Below are 20017 nucleotides of genomic sequence, written 5' to 3'. Positions count from 1 at the left end.
TCTCTCGTTCTCTCTCTCTCAATTAAATAAATAAAATCTTAAAAAAAGAAAAAGAAGAAAGATGAGTGAAAGGAATTATAAAGCAGAACTAGAAGCTACTCTATGGCCCCTTATAAAACTATTGTTCACGTAGCCGGTGCATAAGTGTTTTAACAAACAATTGCCCTAATTAACTTGTTAAGCCCACCATAGCTGATGCCCTGGGACAAAGAAATGTTAGTGTTCCCGGGCCTTGTTTAGTTTAGTGTTGGAGAATTCTCTATTTTCCACAAAGGGGCTCCTCTTTCACTGCATTTCTGAATCTGGATTGAGCATCTGGAACCTTTGACTCCAGCGAAGTTTACTGGAGAAGGCAAAATAGACCCAAACTCATAATGTCCTCAGTAGAGACATCTGGTGGTGTGGAGAGGAGAAACCTGAGAAGAAACCTGTACTCAGCTATAGAATGCTGAGTGGAATGATTTAAAAAGTACCCCCTCTGCTTCTCACTCCAAATCTACCCACAAGAGCTGGAATTCCAACAAATGACTCACCCAAGCCAGAAAATGGGAGTCTAAAAACAATTAAACTACAAAACTAAATAAATAACCTGGTCTATTTTTAATTCTCTTTTCCATTAACAGCATTTCCCAATGTCTGTTCTGAAGAATACTAGTCCAGAAAGATGATCTCTGGGAAACAGGTGTCACTCTTTCTTAAGTTTGGGAATCAGTGTTATATTAGTCATGGTTATTTAACTGAAAATTATAGAAACTAATTCCATCTAGCAAATACAACAAAAAGAGACGTTAATGCAAGTCCATATAGTTATTTCATGGAATTGTATAGCAGAAATGCGGGTGGGCCTGAGGAAGGTAACAGGACTGGAAAACCACCAGAATTTACACTTGATCTAGTGGCCATTTTTCTCTGTATGCTTGCTCATTATTCTTTCTCTCCAGACCCATTTTCTTTCCTTTGCTGGTTAACATGGTAGAAGATGGCAGCCCCACAGCTCTCAATTTTACATGTTCCAAGCATGGAGAGTCTTGCTTTCTCTTGAAAGCAGAATCCGATTGGCTTAACTGGGGTCAGGTGGATACCCCTGAATCATTAGTCATAATTGAGCAGAGAGTGGGAGAGAACAGGACCATCAGACATAAATCCCCAAAGACTGGGAGTGACAGTCGTCCAAATGAAAAATGATAATTATGATTTGAGCAGACATTCCAAAATGTTTCAACTATATTTTATCCCTTTGTTACTCAAGTGCATACTTTAAACTTTCCTCTTGGGATTCTTATTATACATGAGAAGTCAAGGACCCTATTTCACTTTGCTCACTTTAGTGCTTTCTGCATTCATTGGATCATGGAATTCTTTTGGAAGTATGGCCATTAAGACTACATGAAACACAGTTTGGGAAATGCTGCTCTCAGGAATTGCATTTAAACTTCCAATTCAGGGTACTGCAATTCTATTTTTCCAAAAGTACCCTGGGTAGCACAAGGGAGTTCCTTTGTGGTGATGGAACAATTCTGAATCTTGCTTGTGGTGGTAGTTACATGAATACACACACATGATAAAACTGCACAGAACTAATAATATGCATGCACACACACACATGCGAGTGCATGTAAAAACTGATAAAATCCGAATAAGGTCTGCAGTCTAGTTAATGGCATTGTACCAGTGTCAATTTCCTGGTTTTGATCATGTACTATAGTTAGGTAAGATGTTACAACTGGGAGAAGGGGGGTGAAGGGTACATAGAACTTCTCTGTACTGTTTTTGTATTTCCTATCAGTATAATTATTTCAAAATAAAAAGTTAAAAAGAGTCACTTGATGGCTGTGAAAGAAAATGATTTTGGTTTAAAGCATGACATAAAAAGACATAAAATTTCTGTATCATAAAAATGTCTTAAAGTCCAACCAGCTCACCCATTGCATTTGCTCTGGCCCCTTATAATTTGATGTTATATATCCCAAAGCCTTTGCTCGTTCTCGATAAAGTCGAATTGCTTGATCCATGGGAATCCGTAATCTGAACCAGTATTCCACTGTGCCAAAATTTGGGATGTCTCCTTTAGTTCCTACAAACCAAAGCATAACTCACTGTTAAAATTTTATACTGAGTAAAATAATATATGACTTGCACAAATGATGTGTGATTGGCAAAGAACAGAGCTGAAGAAAATAAAGTTTCTTCTGCAAGTATGAGTTTCATTGTATGTTAAGTATTATTAAAGAGCTATGTCAAATTATGTTTGAGATATTCCAATTTATACTATTTCAATCCTTCTAAAATATAAAGAAAAAAACTAAACACTGTATTAAATACTCCACATTCTTTCTGATGCCATAGTAGCTTGTTTTTAACCAGTTGTACTCAATGTAGACTGACAGATACAATATGAAATCACAATATGAAATCTCAAAATTATAAATATGAAATTCCACATCATGATTCAACTTTTGAGAAGTCTTTGGCCCCTTCCCACTTCTCTACTGTGCCACAAGTACACGGACAAATGCCACAGCTATGCCAAACATATGCCGGATGTAATTCATACTTGCATGTTTGCCCTGTACACCCTCAACTCTTCTTTTCAACTCTTCTTTTCAGCTCCTCATCGCTCTTCCTCTGTGAAGATTTCCTCCACAGCTCCTGGGGGAATTAAGTGTTCTCTGCTTCCTTCAAAGAGGGGAAGGATATGTCCTCTCATTAGGACACTGATTCCTTTCACATAACTATCTGTTCACCAGTGTATTTCTCCACCCACACTATAAGTTTCTTGAGGGCCGAGGACTGTGGTTTCCACTGATATATTCCTACCGGAGGGACTAGTATACTAGGGACTAGTACTCAATATTTGTTGAATAGATGATATTCTGTACATAAACTTTCCTGAGCATACTATATTATTAAAACTATTTCCCCATTCTCTTCTACTTCATCAATTTCTTTCACACTAAGGGATCATTCTCATCAACACACAAACATGATTGAGATCTGCTATCATTTTAAAAAAAAGTCCTAAAATGAGAATATTAATGGATACACATATTTGCTTGTATACGCTTAAAATTGCTTTGGAAGAATTTGCAACCTTTGGTGAGAGGTTCCAGGGTAGCTGAGGGACAGGAATAGGAGAGAGAGATTTTATAGTATAAACTTTTATACCTTTTGATTTGTGAATCATGTAAATAATGTTACCCCTGTGATCGATCAATGAATAAATAAAATCCCTCCCCAGATGCTAAGTCACCCTCTTCTTTTTTTTTTTTTTTTTTAATTTTTATTGTTATGTTAATCACCATATATTACATCATTAGTTTTTGGTGCAGTGTTCCATGATTCATTGTTTGTTCATAACACCCAGTGCTCCATGCAGAACGTGCCCTCCTCAATACCCATCACCAGGCTAACCCATCCCCCTACCCCCCTCCCCTCTAGAACCCTCAGTTTCTTTTTCAGAGTCCATCATCTCTCATGGTTCGTCTCCCCCTCTGACATACTCCCCTTTTCTTCCTCTTCTGTTATCTTCTTCTTTTTCTTTTTTCTTAAAATATGTTGCGTTATTTGTTTCAGAAGTACAGATCTGTGATTCAACAGTCTTGCACAATTCACAGCACTCACCGTAGCACATACCCTCCCCAATATCTATCACCCAGCCACCCCATCCCTCCCACCCCCGACCACTCCAGTAACACTCAGTTTGTTTCCTGAGATTAAGAATTCCTCATATCAGTGAGGTCATGTGATACATGTCTTTCTCTGATTGTAAGTCACCCTCTTCTTGAAATGGTTTCTTTACTTGGCCTCTTTTGGAAGTGTGGCCATTAAGGATACTGTATGCTCTTGGCTTGCCTTTTAAATTGCTAGCCACTCTTTAGTTTCCTTTGCTGGTGTCTCTTCTTCCTGAACTCTAAATTGTGTGGTTTTCCAAGGCTCGGTCCTTGGCCACTTGCTCCCCTTTGTGTACATTCACTCTCTATGTGATATTACCTAGGCCAAAGGCTTAAAATATATCCCATATGGTAATGACTCCTCCTTTCATATGTTTATCCCTGACCTTCCGGCGAGGGCTGGCGTATCCAACTGCTCACATGCCATCTCCACTTGGCTGTCCAACAGGCAGCCAGTCTTAACTTGTCAAACAAAATTCTTGATTTTCTTCCTCAGATTTGTTCCTTTCCCAGGCCTATCTCAATAAATGGGCTCATGATTCTCCTTGTTGTGCATGCCAGAAATTCTTGTCTTCTCCATTACCTTCATTACTCTCCATTTGATTGATAAGCAAGTCTTAAAGTTAATCAAACATAAACTGAAAATAACCACTTCTTGTCACTCTTCTCATTACCATCTTAATCCAAGCCACCATCATCTTTCCGCAGATTAATGCAATAGCCTGATAATGGTCCTAGTTTTTCCTCTTGGCCCGGAAAGACTATTTTTCCCCAGCACCCAGGGTGATTTTTTAAAACCTATGTGTGATTCCGTCACTTAGCTCCTCAAAACTCTCCAATGAGTTTCATCACCCAGAGAAAAAAAATCCATTTGCCTCACCATGACCTACAAGTTTCTAGAGCATGATCTGGTCCTTCCACTGTGTGTGTGTGTGTGTGTGTGTGTGTGTGTGTGTTTTAAAGTGTACTTTCCTTTTTTTTTTTTCCTTAAGTTTTTATTTAAATTCCAGTTAGTTAACATATAGTGTAATATTAGTTTCAGGAACCATTTAGCGATTCAACACTTCCGTACATCACCCAGGGCTCATCATGACAAGTGCCCTCCTTAATCCCCATCACTTATTTCCCCATCCCCCACCCACCTCCCTTCTGGTAACCAGCAGTTTGTTTCTCTAGAGTTAAGAGTCTGTTTCTTGGTTTGCCATCCCCCTCCCCTTTTTTCCCTTTGTTCGTTTGTTTTGTTTCTTAAATTCCAAATGTGAGTGAAATCATATGGTATTTGCCTTTCTCTGACTGACTTTGCATAGTCATCCTTCTATTGCTTTAATCACATTTCTGCTTTAGCCACTGGCCTTCTTGCTGTTCATCCAACATGTCATGTTTGTCCCTCCACCTTGGTACTTGCTGTTACCTCTGCATGAAACATTCTTCCCCTGGATCCTGTCATGGATCTTTACTCAGGTCTTTATCACTGTCAACCACCAGGGAAGTCCTTATCTGAATTAGCAACCTTCCATCTCTCCCATTAGCCTGTTCATTTTTCTTCACCCGATGAGATATATATTTGTTTTATGGCCTGTCTCCCCCTCTAGAAGGTAAGCTACATGATGGTAGGGGCTCTGTCTATCTTACTTAGCGGTGACCACTGTATTTCCAATGCCTAGTAACAGCGATAACATAAGCTCTTAAAAAATATTTGATGAATCTACAATTAATGTTTAATCAAAAAAGGGTATTAATATGGTAAATAAATATCTGCACTTATAAACTTTTAAAAAATTAATAGTCATTGCAATTGACATCATCAATGACATTTAGGATTGTCCAGTCAACTGTGGGCAGATCAATTAGGGGACACTGTCCCACCCTCAAGGCATCTTGAATCCCTAAGAGAAGACAGTAATGTAGAACACCATATTAATATATAAACCAAATTAGTGATTCACATATCCAAAGCTTATAAGATTGTACTTACCAACCAAACTTGCTGTGCAAAATATTCGACCACTTTTTTCTAGAATTTCATGGAATCTCAACTGACCTGCCGCAATTGTTTCATAATCTGTGCTGTAAGCTTGGTGGACCTCAAGAGTGATGGTATTCTTCTGAATATATTGTAAAAATAAGTCATTAACATGAATGAGATATTGAGAAGTGAAGTTATATTCTGGGTGAAGGCCTTGCACTATGGGAGTTGTCTGTAGCTCAAAATCATAGAAAGCATAGGTACAGAAAGTGACAGGCTCTTTATCTCCAGATGCCTGTAAAACTTCAGAAGAAAAGGTTACTTTGTTGATATGGATTTCAAATAGGTTTTCGCCTCGTTCTAAGTGAATGGTTTCATCAAATTCATCAATGGAGTCATCTGGCGTGATTTCTGGTTTAAATTTATACTGCTTGGTGCCATAGGCAATATCCTTTAATTGGGCTGCAAGAGAAGACACACAGTTTAGATATTTTTAAATATTGACATATGAAGATACAAAGTGGCTTTTGAAGTGGTATGAAGTCTTAACTGCTTTGGTGAAGAGTCTCAGTCTTAAATTCTATAACTACACTGTTTTTCTGTGAGTAATATTGTATTCTACAAAAATTCATCCTTTGTTTTGACATCACTTATTAACAACAAAATTACAACTCAAGTTATAATACAGCCTGTACCAGGGGAAAGGAAAAAGAGAAAAGAGAAAAAGGCTTTTGAATGCACAGCTGAGGTAAATATTTGGATTCTCCTTATTCCTCTGCTTCTGCTTTATTATATTCTCTCCTTTAAAGTCAGTTTCTCTTTCCACTGGCTCCTTCCCTTCAGCTTATTAAAATATCCACTTTTCTACTTTTGGGGTGATGGATATATTTATTGCCTTGATTGTGGTGATGGTTTCACAGTGTAGCCATGGGCCCAAACTCACCAGGCTGTGCAGTTTAAAGTATGTTAATTGTACTTCCATAAAGCTGCTTTTTAAACAGCTATATCTCTCTCTAGATACACATTTTATCCCCATGTTAACATCCAAATTTCTGGAAAAAGTAACGTATGCTTGTGTCTACAATTCCTCATCTAACAGACACTCTTCAACCTCCTGCAAAGAGTATCTGCCCTACTTTTCTCATGAAACTGCTCCAGAAAAGGTCACCGATAATGAATTAATTGCTAGATGGAATAGACTTTGGTCCTTGTATCACTTGATTTCTTTCCTTCCTTGACATTGATGGTCACTTTCCCTTTTATGAACCTCTGTCCTACTCTGGTTTCCATGTCATCAGCTGCCCTGCTTCTCCTACCTCTCTTGTTTTTTTAAAGGGTTTCTCTTTTTCTCATAGTTTGCTGGGGGCCCTGTTTTTATTCTCTGTTAGTGTACATATTCTTATGGGTAACCTCTATCTTTTATGACTTCTGCTACTATCAATATGCAGACTCCCCTTTTTCCACTTTTAATTCAGATTTATTTCCTGAACTCCAGACCCATACATCTCATGGCTTGCTGGGCCCTCTGTCTAGATATCCCCTAGCCACATCAAACTCAATATATCCAAAATAGAATAGAGCCAATGTAGAGTACTCTCTTCTAGTTATTTCTGTACTCTGAGTCTCAAGCGCTGGTGTTAGCATTCATCCAGTTGCCTAAGCTTGTTGCTACAGAATCGTTCTAGTTTCTCTTTCTCTTAACTGTCCCCACATCCATAGGGTCATTACTATTCAACACTGTCTCGGGGCACCTGGGTGGCTCAGTTGGTTGGGTGACTGCCTTCGGCTCGGGTCATGATCCTGGAGTCCCGGGATCGAGTCCCGCATTGGGCTCCCAGCTCAGCGGGGAGTCTGCCTCTCCCTCTGACCCTCCCCCCTCTCATGCTCTATCTCATTCTCTCTCAAATTAAATGAAATCTTAAAAAAAACAAAACAAAAAAAACCTGTCTCCTAAGTCTTTCCAAGTTTGTCCCTGTCCATTCTCTGTCCACTAATGCTACCTTACCTATGTTCCCAGTGTTTACTACCCAGATTATTATGGAACCCAAAGTGCTTCCTTCCTTCAAATCTTCTTTCTAATAACTGTAGCATAATCTCCAAAATGTAGTTCTGGGTGTATTACTGCCTATCTTCAAAATTGCTTAGTGGTTTTCAGGTTATTAAGTTTCAAACTCTTCAAGGTGGCAAACAGGGCCTTCATGATTTGACTCTTCCCAGCCTTTCCTGGAGAGATACTCCTCCCTTTACTAATTATGAGTTCCAATTAGATAGATCTGGGTGCAGTTTTGCAAATGAAAGGCAGTGCTTCACATTTAGGGCATTTTTACCTGCATCCCCTATTGTCTGGAATGCCTTTCATTGCTTTTACTTAGTGGTGAATTCTGTCATCTTTAAAGATTCCAAACCTACTTTGTGGAGTCTTCTCTGAATCTTCAGGTTTAAATAAGCATTCTCTCCTCAATGTTTCCTTGGTATCTTTTGCATTTTCCTAGCTTCACACTCTTCATGGTCAAGTATAACTGTCTATTTATGTGCTCTATCTTTCTTTTAAAAAAATATTTTATTTACTTATTTGAGAGAGAGAGAGAGAGAGAGAGTGAGCAAGCGAGCATGAGCAGGGGGGAGGACCAAGAGGGAGAGGGAGAAGGAGAAACAGAATCCCCGCTGAGCGTGGAGCCTGAGGTGGGCAGGGGCGGCAGACATGACAATGCAGGGCGATTCCAGGACCTGAGATCATGAGCAGGGAGATCCCAGGACCCGATGAGATCACGATCCAAGCCGAAGTCAGACGCTTAACCAACTGAGCCACCCAGGCGCCCCTAACCTATGTGCTCCATCTTAGGAGTTCCTGGAGGCTGGTACCTGAGCTTTTTTCTTTTTTTCCTATTTGGATTCTTCCTGCCTAGCACATTGCTTAGGATGCATTAAGAGCCTGAGCATGTTTAAGGAATCAATCAATGAATTTAGGGGACAGATGAGATACGTTGGTGAAGATTTAGTAAGACTAAAGGCGATGAAAATCCCAAACTATGTGATCTCCTTGTTATTCAGGAAAATTCTATTAAGCAAATTTTTATTGAGTTCTACTTGAAATAAAAGGTATATACTTCTCTTTGACTTTTAGAAAACCCTGTTCAGGCACATAAAGATATTTATTGAATCCTTCTACTTAAAGCAGTGGTTCTCAAAGTGTGCTTTGGGAACCCTGAGGATCCCTGAAACTGCTCTGAAGGTTTGTGAGGTCAAAACTGTTTTTAAAATAATCCTGTGTGTCACTTGCCTTTTTCATTCTTATTCTCTCACAAGTGTTTAATGGAGTTCCCCAGACTACATAATGTGTGATATCATAACAGACTGAATGCAGAAGCAGGTCTAAAAACCCAGCTGTTTTCTATTAAGGTATACACCAAAAAGTTTGCAAAAACGTCAAACAACTAAAAAAATGTAAAACAATTTAAAACAACGTCACTCTTCTCACTATTTTTTTTGGTATGGAAAATACAGCTTTTAAAAAATAAATACTGTAATTTATGTTAACATGTAATGGATTTATTATTTTAGCATGACATAAAATAAGTATTTTCAAAATTTCTCTTTTAATTCGTAGTATGATAAATAGAACCCATATAAGCAAGAGGACTTTGGGATCCTCAGTAATTTTTAAGAGTGTCAAATTACTGCTGGCATCAATCATTCGAATTAAACACTGTACGGCAGGAGACATGAAAGAGAAACTCAGTACTTAGCCTCACAGAATTTATATTGCAGTCACAGGGAATATGCAAAACTCCAACAGTGAAGAACACTTACATAATATAATCCCCACACATATTTTTTGAGTACATAAGAGGGAAAATGGGAAGTACTAAGTCTAGTGTTTTTCAAAGTATAGTTTTGCACCTGCCATCTGAATCACTCGGAGTTATTTCTAAATATATAGAATCATGAACCCCTGGATCTCTAGGGGTAGGTCCCAGGAAGCTACATTTGAAACAAGTTCCTCATGTGATTTTCATACTCGCTCAAGCCTGGAAACTACTGCAAGGACATTTCAAGTAGAGGAATAGCTAGGAGTGATGGGAGCCAGCTTTCCGGCAGAGGCAGGCACTGCATTTGGTTAGATTTCAAAGCAGGGTAAAAAGGGTATATGTTGGGTAAAAAGGAGGCTCAGGTGGAGCAAAGGTACAGTGGTAGGACTGAGACAGGTGAATCTGACAAAGAGCAAGCAGACTTGTCTGGATGAGATACACAGCTTGCTTAGAAGAGAAATGAGGAATGGGGTGCTGAAGTTCTGTGGTACTCCATAAAGTACTATGAAATTTTGCCTGCAACACTGAATTTGGAAAGCAATAGAAAATTACTAAAAATTCTTGAGTAGAAAAGAATCAGATAAAAACAACCTTTCTGGTAAATTCTCATTACAGCTATGAATTAGAAAAAAACAGAGCAAAAAGAAATCATGAATGTAGATTTGGATGACATTTTCAACTACTGTAAAACCCATTCATCTAGGTACTGTGGACAAAGAATTGTACCTTCTAGTTTCTGAATGCGTGCAGCTCTGCTATCAAGAAGATGAACATATTGTTCCACTTTGAGTTCATAATCTTGCTGCAAATTTTCCATCTTCTGGGTCACTGCTTCAACTTCCATCTAAAAAATATGAGATAACAAGTTTCAATACTTAGGGTTAGTTCCATTTTCATTTTTTAAAGCAACTCTGACTCAAGCATTTCCTAGATCCTGGGGATCTCAGGAGCTGTAAACCGTGATTTTCTGACCTCAAATAGCTTACAGTTTAGAAAATTATGCTTGGCAATGTTCTTAAATCAGAAACAAAATTAACAAGACCCCAGATTCCTTCTCCTGGAGGTGATTTTCCTGTTTGTTAAAGGCTAAGATAACATGTGGTTGTGGCAGAAGCACTACAATGCATTCGCACAATGTGCTAATACTGGCACAGGTAAATTCATGGCCGCTGTTTCTGTTCTAAAACCAGGCCTTTAAAAAAATTATTTGTTTTTAAACTATTTACTCTAAGCACCTAGTTACAAGGCCAAATTCCAGGCATGTGGTAATACATGGTAAGAGATTATAACCGATGATAATACATAATACTGCTTAGAAAAGTAAATCATCAGTAGAATATCACAGGAAGCCTGTTATCCTGTCTTCGTGCAGCACATTACCTGATAATCTTTATTAATTTTATGTTGCATAATTAGCATGTTTCGTGTCTTTTCAAGTTCTTGCACCGTTTCTGCATGTGTTGCTTGTAGCTCTCTCATGGAGCGCTCTAGATCTTTGTTAATTTTATTGTCTACTTTCTCTAAAAAGGAAAGGTCTCCGTTTTTTTGTGATTTTTGAGCCTAAAACAAAAACATGTTTTATTACTGAAATAAGAGTTTCTAAAACGTAATCATGTGAATTAATATAGATATAGCAAGGAATAATCATTAATTGAAAACAGATATATTTCCATTTTCCATCGGGAACAAAACTATCCTGATACAGAAAATATATGTGGATAGTCATTTGGAACAATTACAGAGAATTCAAAAAACAGTTTACTACTTCATGACATAAAGAAGAATCATGTATATTTATTTCCATTTCTTCAACTGATTAAAAGCTACACTGTGTTGATCTAAAGGGAAAGAAATGTATTTTCTCGTGTCTTCTTATAAATAACAGAATATCCTAGGACTGAAAAATATCTTCTGGTAACATTTACAATTCGATATTTTATTTAAGATAATAGGGTGTACCAAGGTCTCTTAGGACAGAAAATTATTGATTAGTTTTATAGTGAGGTGTGTAAAAGTGAAATGTTTGTTACAGTTGGAGAAAGTGCTTTAAATAAGAGTTTTTGAGGTCTATTTTAATGTAATTTTGATGTCATTATGAAATATGTATATGCTGTAACTAAATGTCACCTGACCACTTTCCTGAATAATTCATTCTCCAAGTATAAGGGTTACAGACAAGGGTCATCATTATGCTGAAATAGTTATATGTAGACATGAAATTCATGGTGAAGTTCAGAAAGTTACCTTTATAAGCAGGAGAGCTTCACTCAATTCATCAGCATTAATATCACTCTCCTGCAAAAGACAGAGTAAGTAAAAGCTCACAATGAGATATTAATGGAAAGTACAAGAGACATTCCAACTATGCAGATTATCCTCACGGAGCATAAACTGCCTGATACCATGAATTAAGAAACTAAGTATATGAAACATCCCAACTATTCAGAATCTCCCCCTGAAGTGTAAACTGCTTAATAACCATGAATTAAGAAACTAAGTAATACATTTGTACTCTTTTGCTTTGCAGCATAGTTTCCTCTGGGCATAAAATATTGAGATAAAAATTTGGCATTTATTTCCTAAATAAGAAAATAGTTCACCTGGTTGTAAAACTTCAGGCGGTGTTTAAGGTCATCAAGTTGCTGCTTTTGTTCCAAATACTGTAACTGTAGTTCTCTGTTTTCTTGAATGAGTTTCTCATTTTGGTCTTAAAAATAAAGTTGATACAATTAGAAAGGTAAGAGAGCATGAGGCATAAGAACGCATTTAAAATTAATTTAATTCCTGATACACACCAAGCTCGAACTAGTATTGCTCTGGTCAGAGAGGAAATTGTGCTAGCACCTAGACAAAGCCAGTGAGAGAATGAGGAACAAATGAACACTATCATGTGTCTACCATATGATCCAGTTGCTTATCAAAAACTGAAGACTTAAGTTCACAGCATTAATATAAGGAAATTGTGGCCTCTGGGACTTCAAAGGAACATTCTATCTAAATACCTAAGAAAATATGTTTCTAAATCTATGATTTTTACTTACTTATTAAGGGTCCTGAAAGGCATGCAAAAAAAATTGTTTTTGTCTTTTCGTGTTTTAATTGACTTCCTTAAGTTTTCTTTTCCCAATTTAGCATAAAGTCTTTTTATCAAAACAACATAATTTCTCTGGTAATAACTAAACCCATAATTTTAATCAACCCCACTTTGAACAAATCTGTTAAGATAGGAGAAATGGATTCTCAGCCAGTGCGCATGGTAGCCTCAGTAATAATTCATGTGTGCTCTTTATTCATTGAGTTCGTGCTGTTAATTGGTAGGACATGGACCCAGAGCTCTTGTTAAGGAGTAGAGATAGGTTACGTTCGCCCAGGCACTCATTTGCCTGAACCCACAAGCAACAGCACAGGGTAGAGCTACAGGAGACAGTAAATCCATAAAGAGACTAATTTTTTGCTCCCTGCATTACACATAATGCTTAACTTAATAGAAAAAAAAAAAGCTAGCTACCAAATCTATTCTTTAGTCTCATGTTCTTAAGCGTACTCTTCAACAGAGTTCATTGTGGGGGTCAAGCATCCTTTTTGGCTCCCTGTAGCCTAACTCTAAACCATGTCATCCAAAGTGTCTCCACTAATCTCATCCTATTTTCACAGATTTGTGTTTATCAAAAGTCCTCAATTCAAGTTGTACATTTTTGTTTCCATTTCTTAAAAAAAAGCAAGTCAACACACTTGCCAAGAATTCCTTACATGAATACATTTGCACACTGAATGCATTTTATACAAAAATACATTTTTGACTTTTATAATGCTTTGTGTTCCTCAGCTAGAAATGCTACATGTAAGTGAAAATCGTAAATTACACAATTAAGAAGAAAGGGACTAAATTTGGATATTTTTAATGTCACATATTTCCTGGCAAACTAAAAAGGAAAAACACTGTGACTCTGGGGCACGCAGAGACATTTTAATATCAAATATATAAACGTTTTTTATCTTATTGATTAAAGGTTAAAAGGTTATACTAGAGGATAAATTGCTAATACTCAGTGACCTAAATGAGAGAGTTTCCAAATGAGAACAGTATTTGGAAATTTTGAAGGTAAGGGTCAAATACCTGTCTTTAAACTAAAAATTAGGATTAATAATAAATATGAATTTGTAGAGGAGATAAACAACTTTTTCGGTTACAGAGTAGAATAAGAATGCAGAATGCTTTATTTTATGAGGTTCAAAAAAATGTAGATAGGAATGGTTAGGTAACAGAAAGAAGGTAAATACAGTAAGAAAAATGTAAAACCAAGGGTCTTGAGGATGATATAATTTCCTTCTCTGGCCTGCAAGAAGTGTTATGGGTTTTGAGAATGAGGTAAAGGGTAAAGGACATGATTATTCCACCTTCATCCAGACAGAGTGTATTTTGATTTCTAGTTTTATGCTCTAGTTTTTCTATTCTTTCAACATTTCAGAGCAGGGTCCTAAGAATGATATGCTAGTAGGTATAAATAAACTTATTCAAATGTTTCTTCCTTTGCTGGTTTCTGTTTCCACAACAATGTCCCCGTTTCACTAATCTTTTTAAAACTAGGGTGTTAATAGTGAGAAAATAACTTATTAGTGGAAGACGACATTACTAAACACCAGTACCTTTCTCTCTACTAAATTTTATGTAGAATTATCCACAACATTTTTCCTTTCTCAAACTGTTTATTGGGGATAGAACTTCTGGCTCTTTAAAAAGCACGGAGATGTTGTAGTTCAAAGAAGAGATAGACTTGCTGAATTATAATATGAAAAAATCAAAGCATCCTGTACAAGATGAAAAATAACCTCTTTACCTTATGATTTCACAAAAAGCAGGTTAAGCTAAACAGCATTTTATTCAAATGAGATAACATTTTACTCTTTCAAAATTATGTTCTTCAAGCACACCATTAATAAGCAGAGTGCAGAGAACAATTCAACTAAACAATTTTCAGAGCTCCTTTGTGCTAATATCTTCAGCTGTGATCAATATAACCATATGCATTATGCTGAATTATGCATTTCAGCTAAAGATAGAAAGGAACTTTCAAAAGCAGGGCCTTTAAACACATGCAGTTAATTTAAGCATTAACCAAATGCAAACTGCATTTACATATCCTTCCCCCACATATTCACACAATCTGAAACTAATTTGTACCTTGAATAAAGAGGTGAGTATTCTCTAAAAATAATTTGCCAGTTAGATGAATGACTCTAAGAACCCAAGGAAACATCTTCTGGCAAGGAACACTTGATACATGAAAAGGTAAATGTGTGAAGAGACTTCAAAGTAAAATGAAACAATTTCAAAATCTGTAATACAAAAAGGAACTTTCTAAATATTAAAAGACTTCCTTATATAAATCATTTCAATTCTTTTTGTTTAGTATTTCCCTGGAAAAAATGGTTCAAGGCTGTAATATTTTTCTTATAATCTATTGTAACATTTTCACAAAAAACCCCCAAACCTAAATCATTAGATCTATACATTTCAGGTAGTCAAGCAAAATAACTAAAATAACAATTGTATTAAAAAGATTCAGTTCTAGCAATTTTTCTTAACAAAACCAATGAATAAATGTGTAAAGATTTGTGTAGAAAGATGTTTATGATACTTAAAAAAATGGAAGCTATTTAAAAATTCATCCACAGAAGATTGTTAAACAATCTTTGGTACATCCTCACATGGAAATCTATGACAGCCATTATAAATGATAATGATGTGGATTTACATTTATACTGAGGAACGATTTCATAATAGAGTAAATAAAAAAGCACATTATAAAACAGTGTCTGTGCATATAGAAACAACTCTGGAAGGACACACATAAAAATATTAATAGTGATTATCTTGTGGTTGTGTGATTGAGTGACTTTTAGAAAGTTATTTTTTTGTTTACTGAACTTTTTTTAATGGTTATACATGAATTATTTTTAATCACTCAAAAAATCCTAAAAAGACATAAAAACTAGTAAAAAAAGATGAGGAATGGATTAATGGTGGATTAAAATAACTTAGCAACTGTAGTTTTAATCATTTAAAAGCAGCTTTGGAATTAATTCAACAACAACAGATAGGTTTAAAAAAAAAAGATCACCAAGATTCTATCCCCTTAAGAGTTTCTTTCGAGAGACCAATTCAGATGTTTAGAGATAAAGAGTTTTAGAATTTTTAATATTTAGGGAAATACAGAAAGCACAGAAATAAGAGAGGTTTTTTTTCATTTCTCTTCCTTTAAGAATGAGTTTATATTTGTCTTTGGAAAACAGAGAGGGAATATAGAGAGCTTCTGCTTCCTTCAGTCAACAAGGATTTACTGAGCAACTACTAAACAAAAGCACTCTGTTAAGTATCACATTAAAGTCAGGAACTATATATCTTTGACATCAAAACTTTTAAATACCCACACAGTCACAAACCATGTCATCATCTTATTCTACTCACAATATTCCCAAGAAAAATTCATAAATAATTTTTCACAAAATTCAATCACTTGGTAAATAAATGCCGCATGTGTGTGTTTCACCGAAATTAAGAGTACATCGATTTCAGACTTCTTAAAATATTAAAAAAGGTCAGACCATAATTTTAAAATGTTATCAATTACAAGATGCATCCCAACTTCAGAGATGTCAAAATGGGAAAAAAAAAAATCTCTCTTATAGTTAATAAAATATGGCACTGTGATCTAAATCAATATATAGAGTACCGACTAGGTATGTAATTTTTATTTTTTTAACTGAGCCTGCATTAAACTTTGAAATGCTCTCATGCAACAGAATCGCAAATGTTCAAAAGAAGCAACCTTATTATCACATCACTTGGTTTATGTAGTGGATGAGCAACAGATACAACGTTTGAAACAAATAATTCAATTCCCCTGTTGTGCGTTTGTGTGTATAATCTAGTAAATCAGACATCTACTTTAATTATATTTTATTTCCATGAGATGAGAAGGGTGAGATCTGTGAGTCGCATATGAAACTTATTAATGATTATTATTTTAGCAGGGACATCTTGACAAGTCTGCCTGGTATTTAAGTTCACTGTCACGGAGTAGATTTAGACATCTAATTATCACAGAGATCTTCCCTGTTCGACCTACCAAAACTAGCAAGAAACTACTTCTGCTCCTCTGTCATCTTATGCTGCTTTGTTTTTATTCCCACTGCACTTGCCGCCACCTGACATGTTGCACATTTATTTAATTATTGGCAGTTTCTCCCTATTGAATTTATGTTGCATGAGGGCAAGGCCTTTGTTTTACTCCTTGCTGTGTCCCCCAGAACTTCGAACAGTGCCTAGCACATACTGGTGGCTCAATAAATGCTTGTCAACTGCTGAATACAGCAAGGCTTGACATTTAGGAAAACAAAACAAAACAAAACAAATGAAAGGCAACCTGAATAAAAGTATCTCTGGTGAAGAAATAACTCCTTTGGCGTATATGCTAGGCTGAGTAAATGGAAACTTTGAGCGACCAATAAACTCATGAAAGTGGATGGCTGTTAATATAAGCGATGTCCCCTACATGGAGCAAGGTGCCTGGCAAAACAGTAGGTGCCACAGTCGGTGCTGACTGAGCCGGTGAATAACCAGGAGTAACACAGATGTCTGAAATGAAGAAGTCAGTAGTCGTTTTAGGTGTACCTCTTTCAGTTTTGAATCTGTCAAGGATTTCGGTTTTGTCTGTTAGGTCAGATTTTAAGGCAGTCTCGAGTTGAGCGATCTGTACTTTCAGCTGCTGTTCCTTGAACTTCCATTGCTCTTCGTGGGCAGCACTGAAGGCACTGCAAAACACACGTGACACGCAAGGAGAGCCTGGAAATCGGCCTCGACCGAAAATACGAGAGAAAAGCTTTTAGTGGTACAGAGACCACTGTCATCATGTCTTAGGAATTAAGTAAACATATGCTGGTCTGCTGCTGTTGAAACCAAGGCGCCTTTCTCAGGCTGCGGTTAGGAAACATGAAAGGGTTTGTGGGATGAGCAAAGGAACTGGCCTTAATTTAGAGCTCTACAGTCAGAGAAGTTGGCAGTGTGGAGCTTTTGTGGGACTAGTAAAGGAATTTAGATACTGTACATACTCCAGAGGAATCCGCAATTCCAAACCTCAGCCATCGGCTTCGGATAAAACCCTTCTCTCCCACATACAAACCCTCTTAATACAGAGAACAGGGGCTCGCCACCTGATCTTCACTGCTAGAATCTGAAACTTTTACTGAGTCTGTGCTAATAACACAGTCACAAAATTCTGGCCATGAAATGATAGCACATTGAATGATGAGACGGTAGTTCTGCTGTGAAGAAGTAGTGATAATGTAGTTTTTGTCCTAAAACACAAACAGCAATAACAGACTAAGAACAAAGTTTTACTTGTAACACGACTGGGATGAAAACCCAGTGAGAACACCCTGGTAAGAAGGATGAAGACAGAAATGTTATTCCTCAAAGTGCAGCAGTTTAAACTCTCGTTATAATCTACTAGTGATGAAATCCCAGCATTCATTTGCGCCAGTGCTGATAAACTGAACACTGGTGCTAGACCAGTTGCACTAAAAACACTCAGGGAGATTTAAAAATGAAGGTCCTGGGGCCCAGGAATTCATAGTTTTATAAAGCTTCCCCAGGTGATAGCCAGGTTTTGGAAAAACTGATCTTGATCTGTATTTCAGCAGAAAACTATTATCTGTGAAGCTTGATTTGACTGAATAATTATCAGCAGCTTTGACCCTTCTCCTTATTTTAAACCCAGTAAATGAAACAAAAATTTATAAAATCTGATTTTGTACTGATGAAGTAAATGGAAGAAAAACCTGTTGTTGAAAATTGCCCTTAATGTTGCTCCCAGCTAGTCTCGAGGTTTTATTCCAAAAGAGATACTTTTCTGGGAGGCATAGCTTTCAAAGGGAAAGAATTGTGTGTCTATTTTACATTTTGAATATTTTTATTGCATTTAAAATAATATGAACATAAAAATAAATGGAATCCTAAAAGTTTCTCTAAATATGACATCTGTTTCTTCTATCGATGTTCTCATTTCACATATGGAATCTTAAGAAATGCATGGACCTATATACCAGTATTTCAAGTTAATTTTATCAGAGGTACAATTACCTAGACTTATATGAAATCCAAACAAAGTATGTACTTTAAATATTAAAGAATATTCCTTTACATTTTCACTTTTTAAAATAAAGAAGAAATACAATTTTTGTGTCTGGTCTAATTATGTAAACCAAACACACACACACACACACACACACACACACACACACACACACACACACACGCGTGTCTGTGTGTCTTGTATTATTAAAAACATGTACTACCCGGGAAAAAAATTAGCATGATGAAATAGGCACAATTATACATTATATCAGACGCCAAAAATTGGAAACAGTAGTGTTCCAATAGCATTAGTACCAGCAAAAAGATCACCAACAGTTAATCTGGCAGAAACATCAGAAGCTGTATGTGTTTAAATTAAGAACAATTTAGCAGCCTGGTTTTTCCAAACCCACAAAATACTAGTGTAAATCAGCATAAGTCAATCTGAATTTAGTCCACTGCTATCTTCCCTCTAAATTTAGGATTACATTCCACTGGAGTTTCATGAGGAATTCCTTTTGAATTTACTGTATTCCTCTATGCTTGGAGCCATCTGTGTAACTATAAATGGTGAGCCACATCTGGCTCCATTTTCTTTGTAAAGGCTGTGTACATGATTAAATCTGCATATGAGAACAGGCTTTGAGAACCTTTTATTCATGAAAATGTTTTTGTATATTGCCTACAGTGACAACAGAGGGGGGGATCACAGTTGGTCTGTGTGCACATTTCATTGTTATATTCTGTTGCAGAAGTGAGAAAATGTCAATCGAATGCCCATTGGTGCCTGTGGTCACTGGCATGGCCACTGGCGGTCACGGGTCAGCATACGGACTGCTGAACAACATGATCGGACAAAAATAAGAGCTGAAGAATTCGTCTCCACCTTAAGGCCTTTTTTCTTACAGAAGAAATTCCATGTATTCCAATGTCTAAGGGCAACCTAACGTGAGAGAGAGGGAAGGATAAGCTCTAAGTCATCCACAAAGAAATCCATAGGTACTTTAGTTAGGACCTAATAGAAATTAAATACGTATTTACATAGGGATATCTCACTTACTGAAAGAAAATGATGCTCCAAATGTACTCAGTTTGATTTCTGGGAAGCACAAAGTACTCCTATTTGATCGCATGAGCTTTCATGATTCCTAGAAGATTGCAGGGGACAGGTGCTCACTTTACAGAAATGGAGCCCAGAGAGTCTATGGGTGGTCAGCAGTGCTCCATTAAATTCTGGATAATAGATGACTACTAATTACATAGTAAAAACCAATTCTTACAACGGTTAATACCATCTTCAAAAACTAGACCAACTCTTTTAAAAGTAGGTATTAGATTAGTGTCTCTTAGGGAGTCAATACCTTTTAAAATCACCTCTAACAGATTCTCTGGATCCTATCTCAAACTGACTAAATCTGAATCGGATGGTGGTGGG

The 20017-nt window shown here is 36.7% G+C and overlaps 1 protein-coding gene across 6 annotated transcripts in view; it reads right to left on the bottom strand.

The window, feature by feature from the left end:
* The window catches only part of RPGRIP1L (RPGRIP1 like), a 94362-nt gene that overhangs the window by 44677 nt on the left and 29668 nt on the right, over positions 1-20017 (bottom strand). For 4 of the 6 annotated variants that reach the window (XM_027619641.2, XM_027619646.2, XM_027619644.2 and 1 more), the window contains exons 10-16: positions 17122-17261; positions 12047-12153; positions 11691-11741; positions 10827-11006; positions 10173-10290; positions 5647-6099; positions 1923-2074 (exon numbers count right to left, since the gene is read on the bottom strand). In XM_027619641.2, coding sequence (XP_027475442.1) covers positions 1923-2074; positions 5647-6099; positions 10173-10290; positions 10827-11006; positions 11691-11741; positions 12047-12153; positions 17122-17261 — 1201 coding nt within the window. The remainder of the gene's footprint in view (positions 1-1922; positions 2075-5646; positions 6100-10172; positions 10291-10826; positions 11007-11690; positions 11742-12046; positions 12154-17121; positions 17262-20017) is intronic. The other 2 variants (XM_027619645.2, XM_027619647.2) reach the window with 2 other exon arrangements.

Source organism: Zalophus californianus, chromosome 17, assembly GCF_009762305.2.
Source record: "Zalophus californianus isolate mZalCal1 chromosome 17, mZalCal1.pri.v2, whole genome shotgun sequence".
NCBI classification, from domain to species: Eukaryota; Metazoa; Chordata; class Mammalia; order Carnivora; family Otariidae; genus Zalophus; species Zalophus californianus.
The sequence above is the reverse complement of the archived record's forward strand: the minus strand, read 5'-3'. Positions and strand labels throughout refer to the sequence as shown.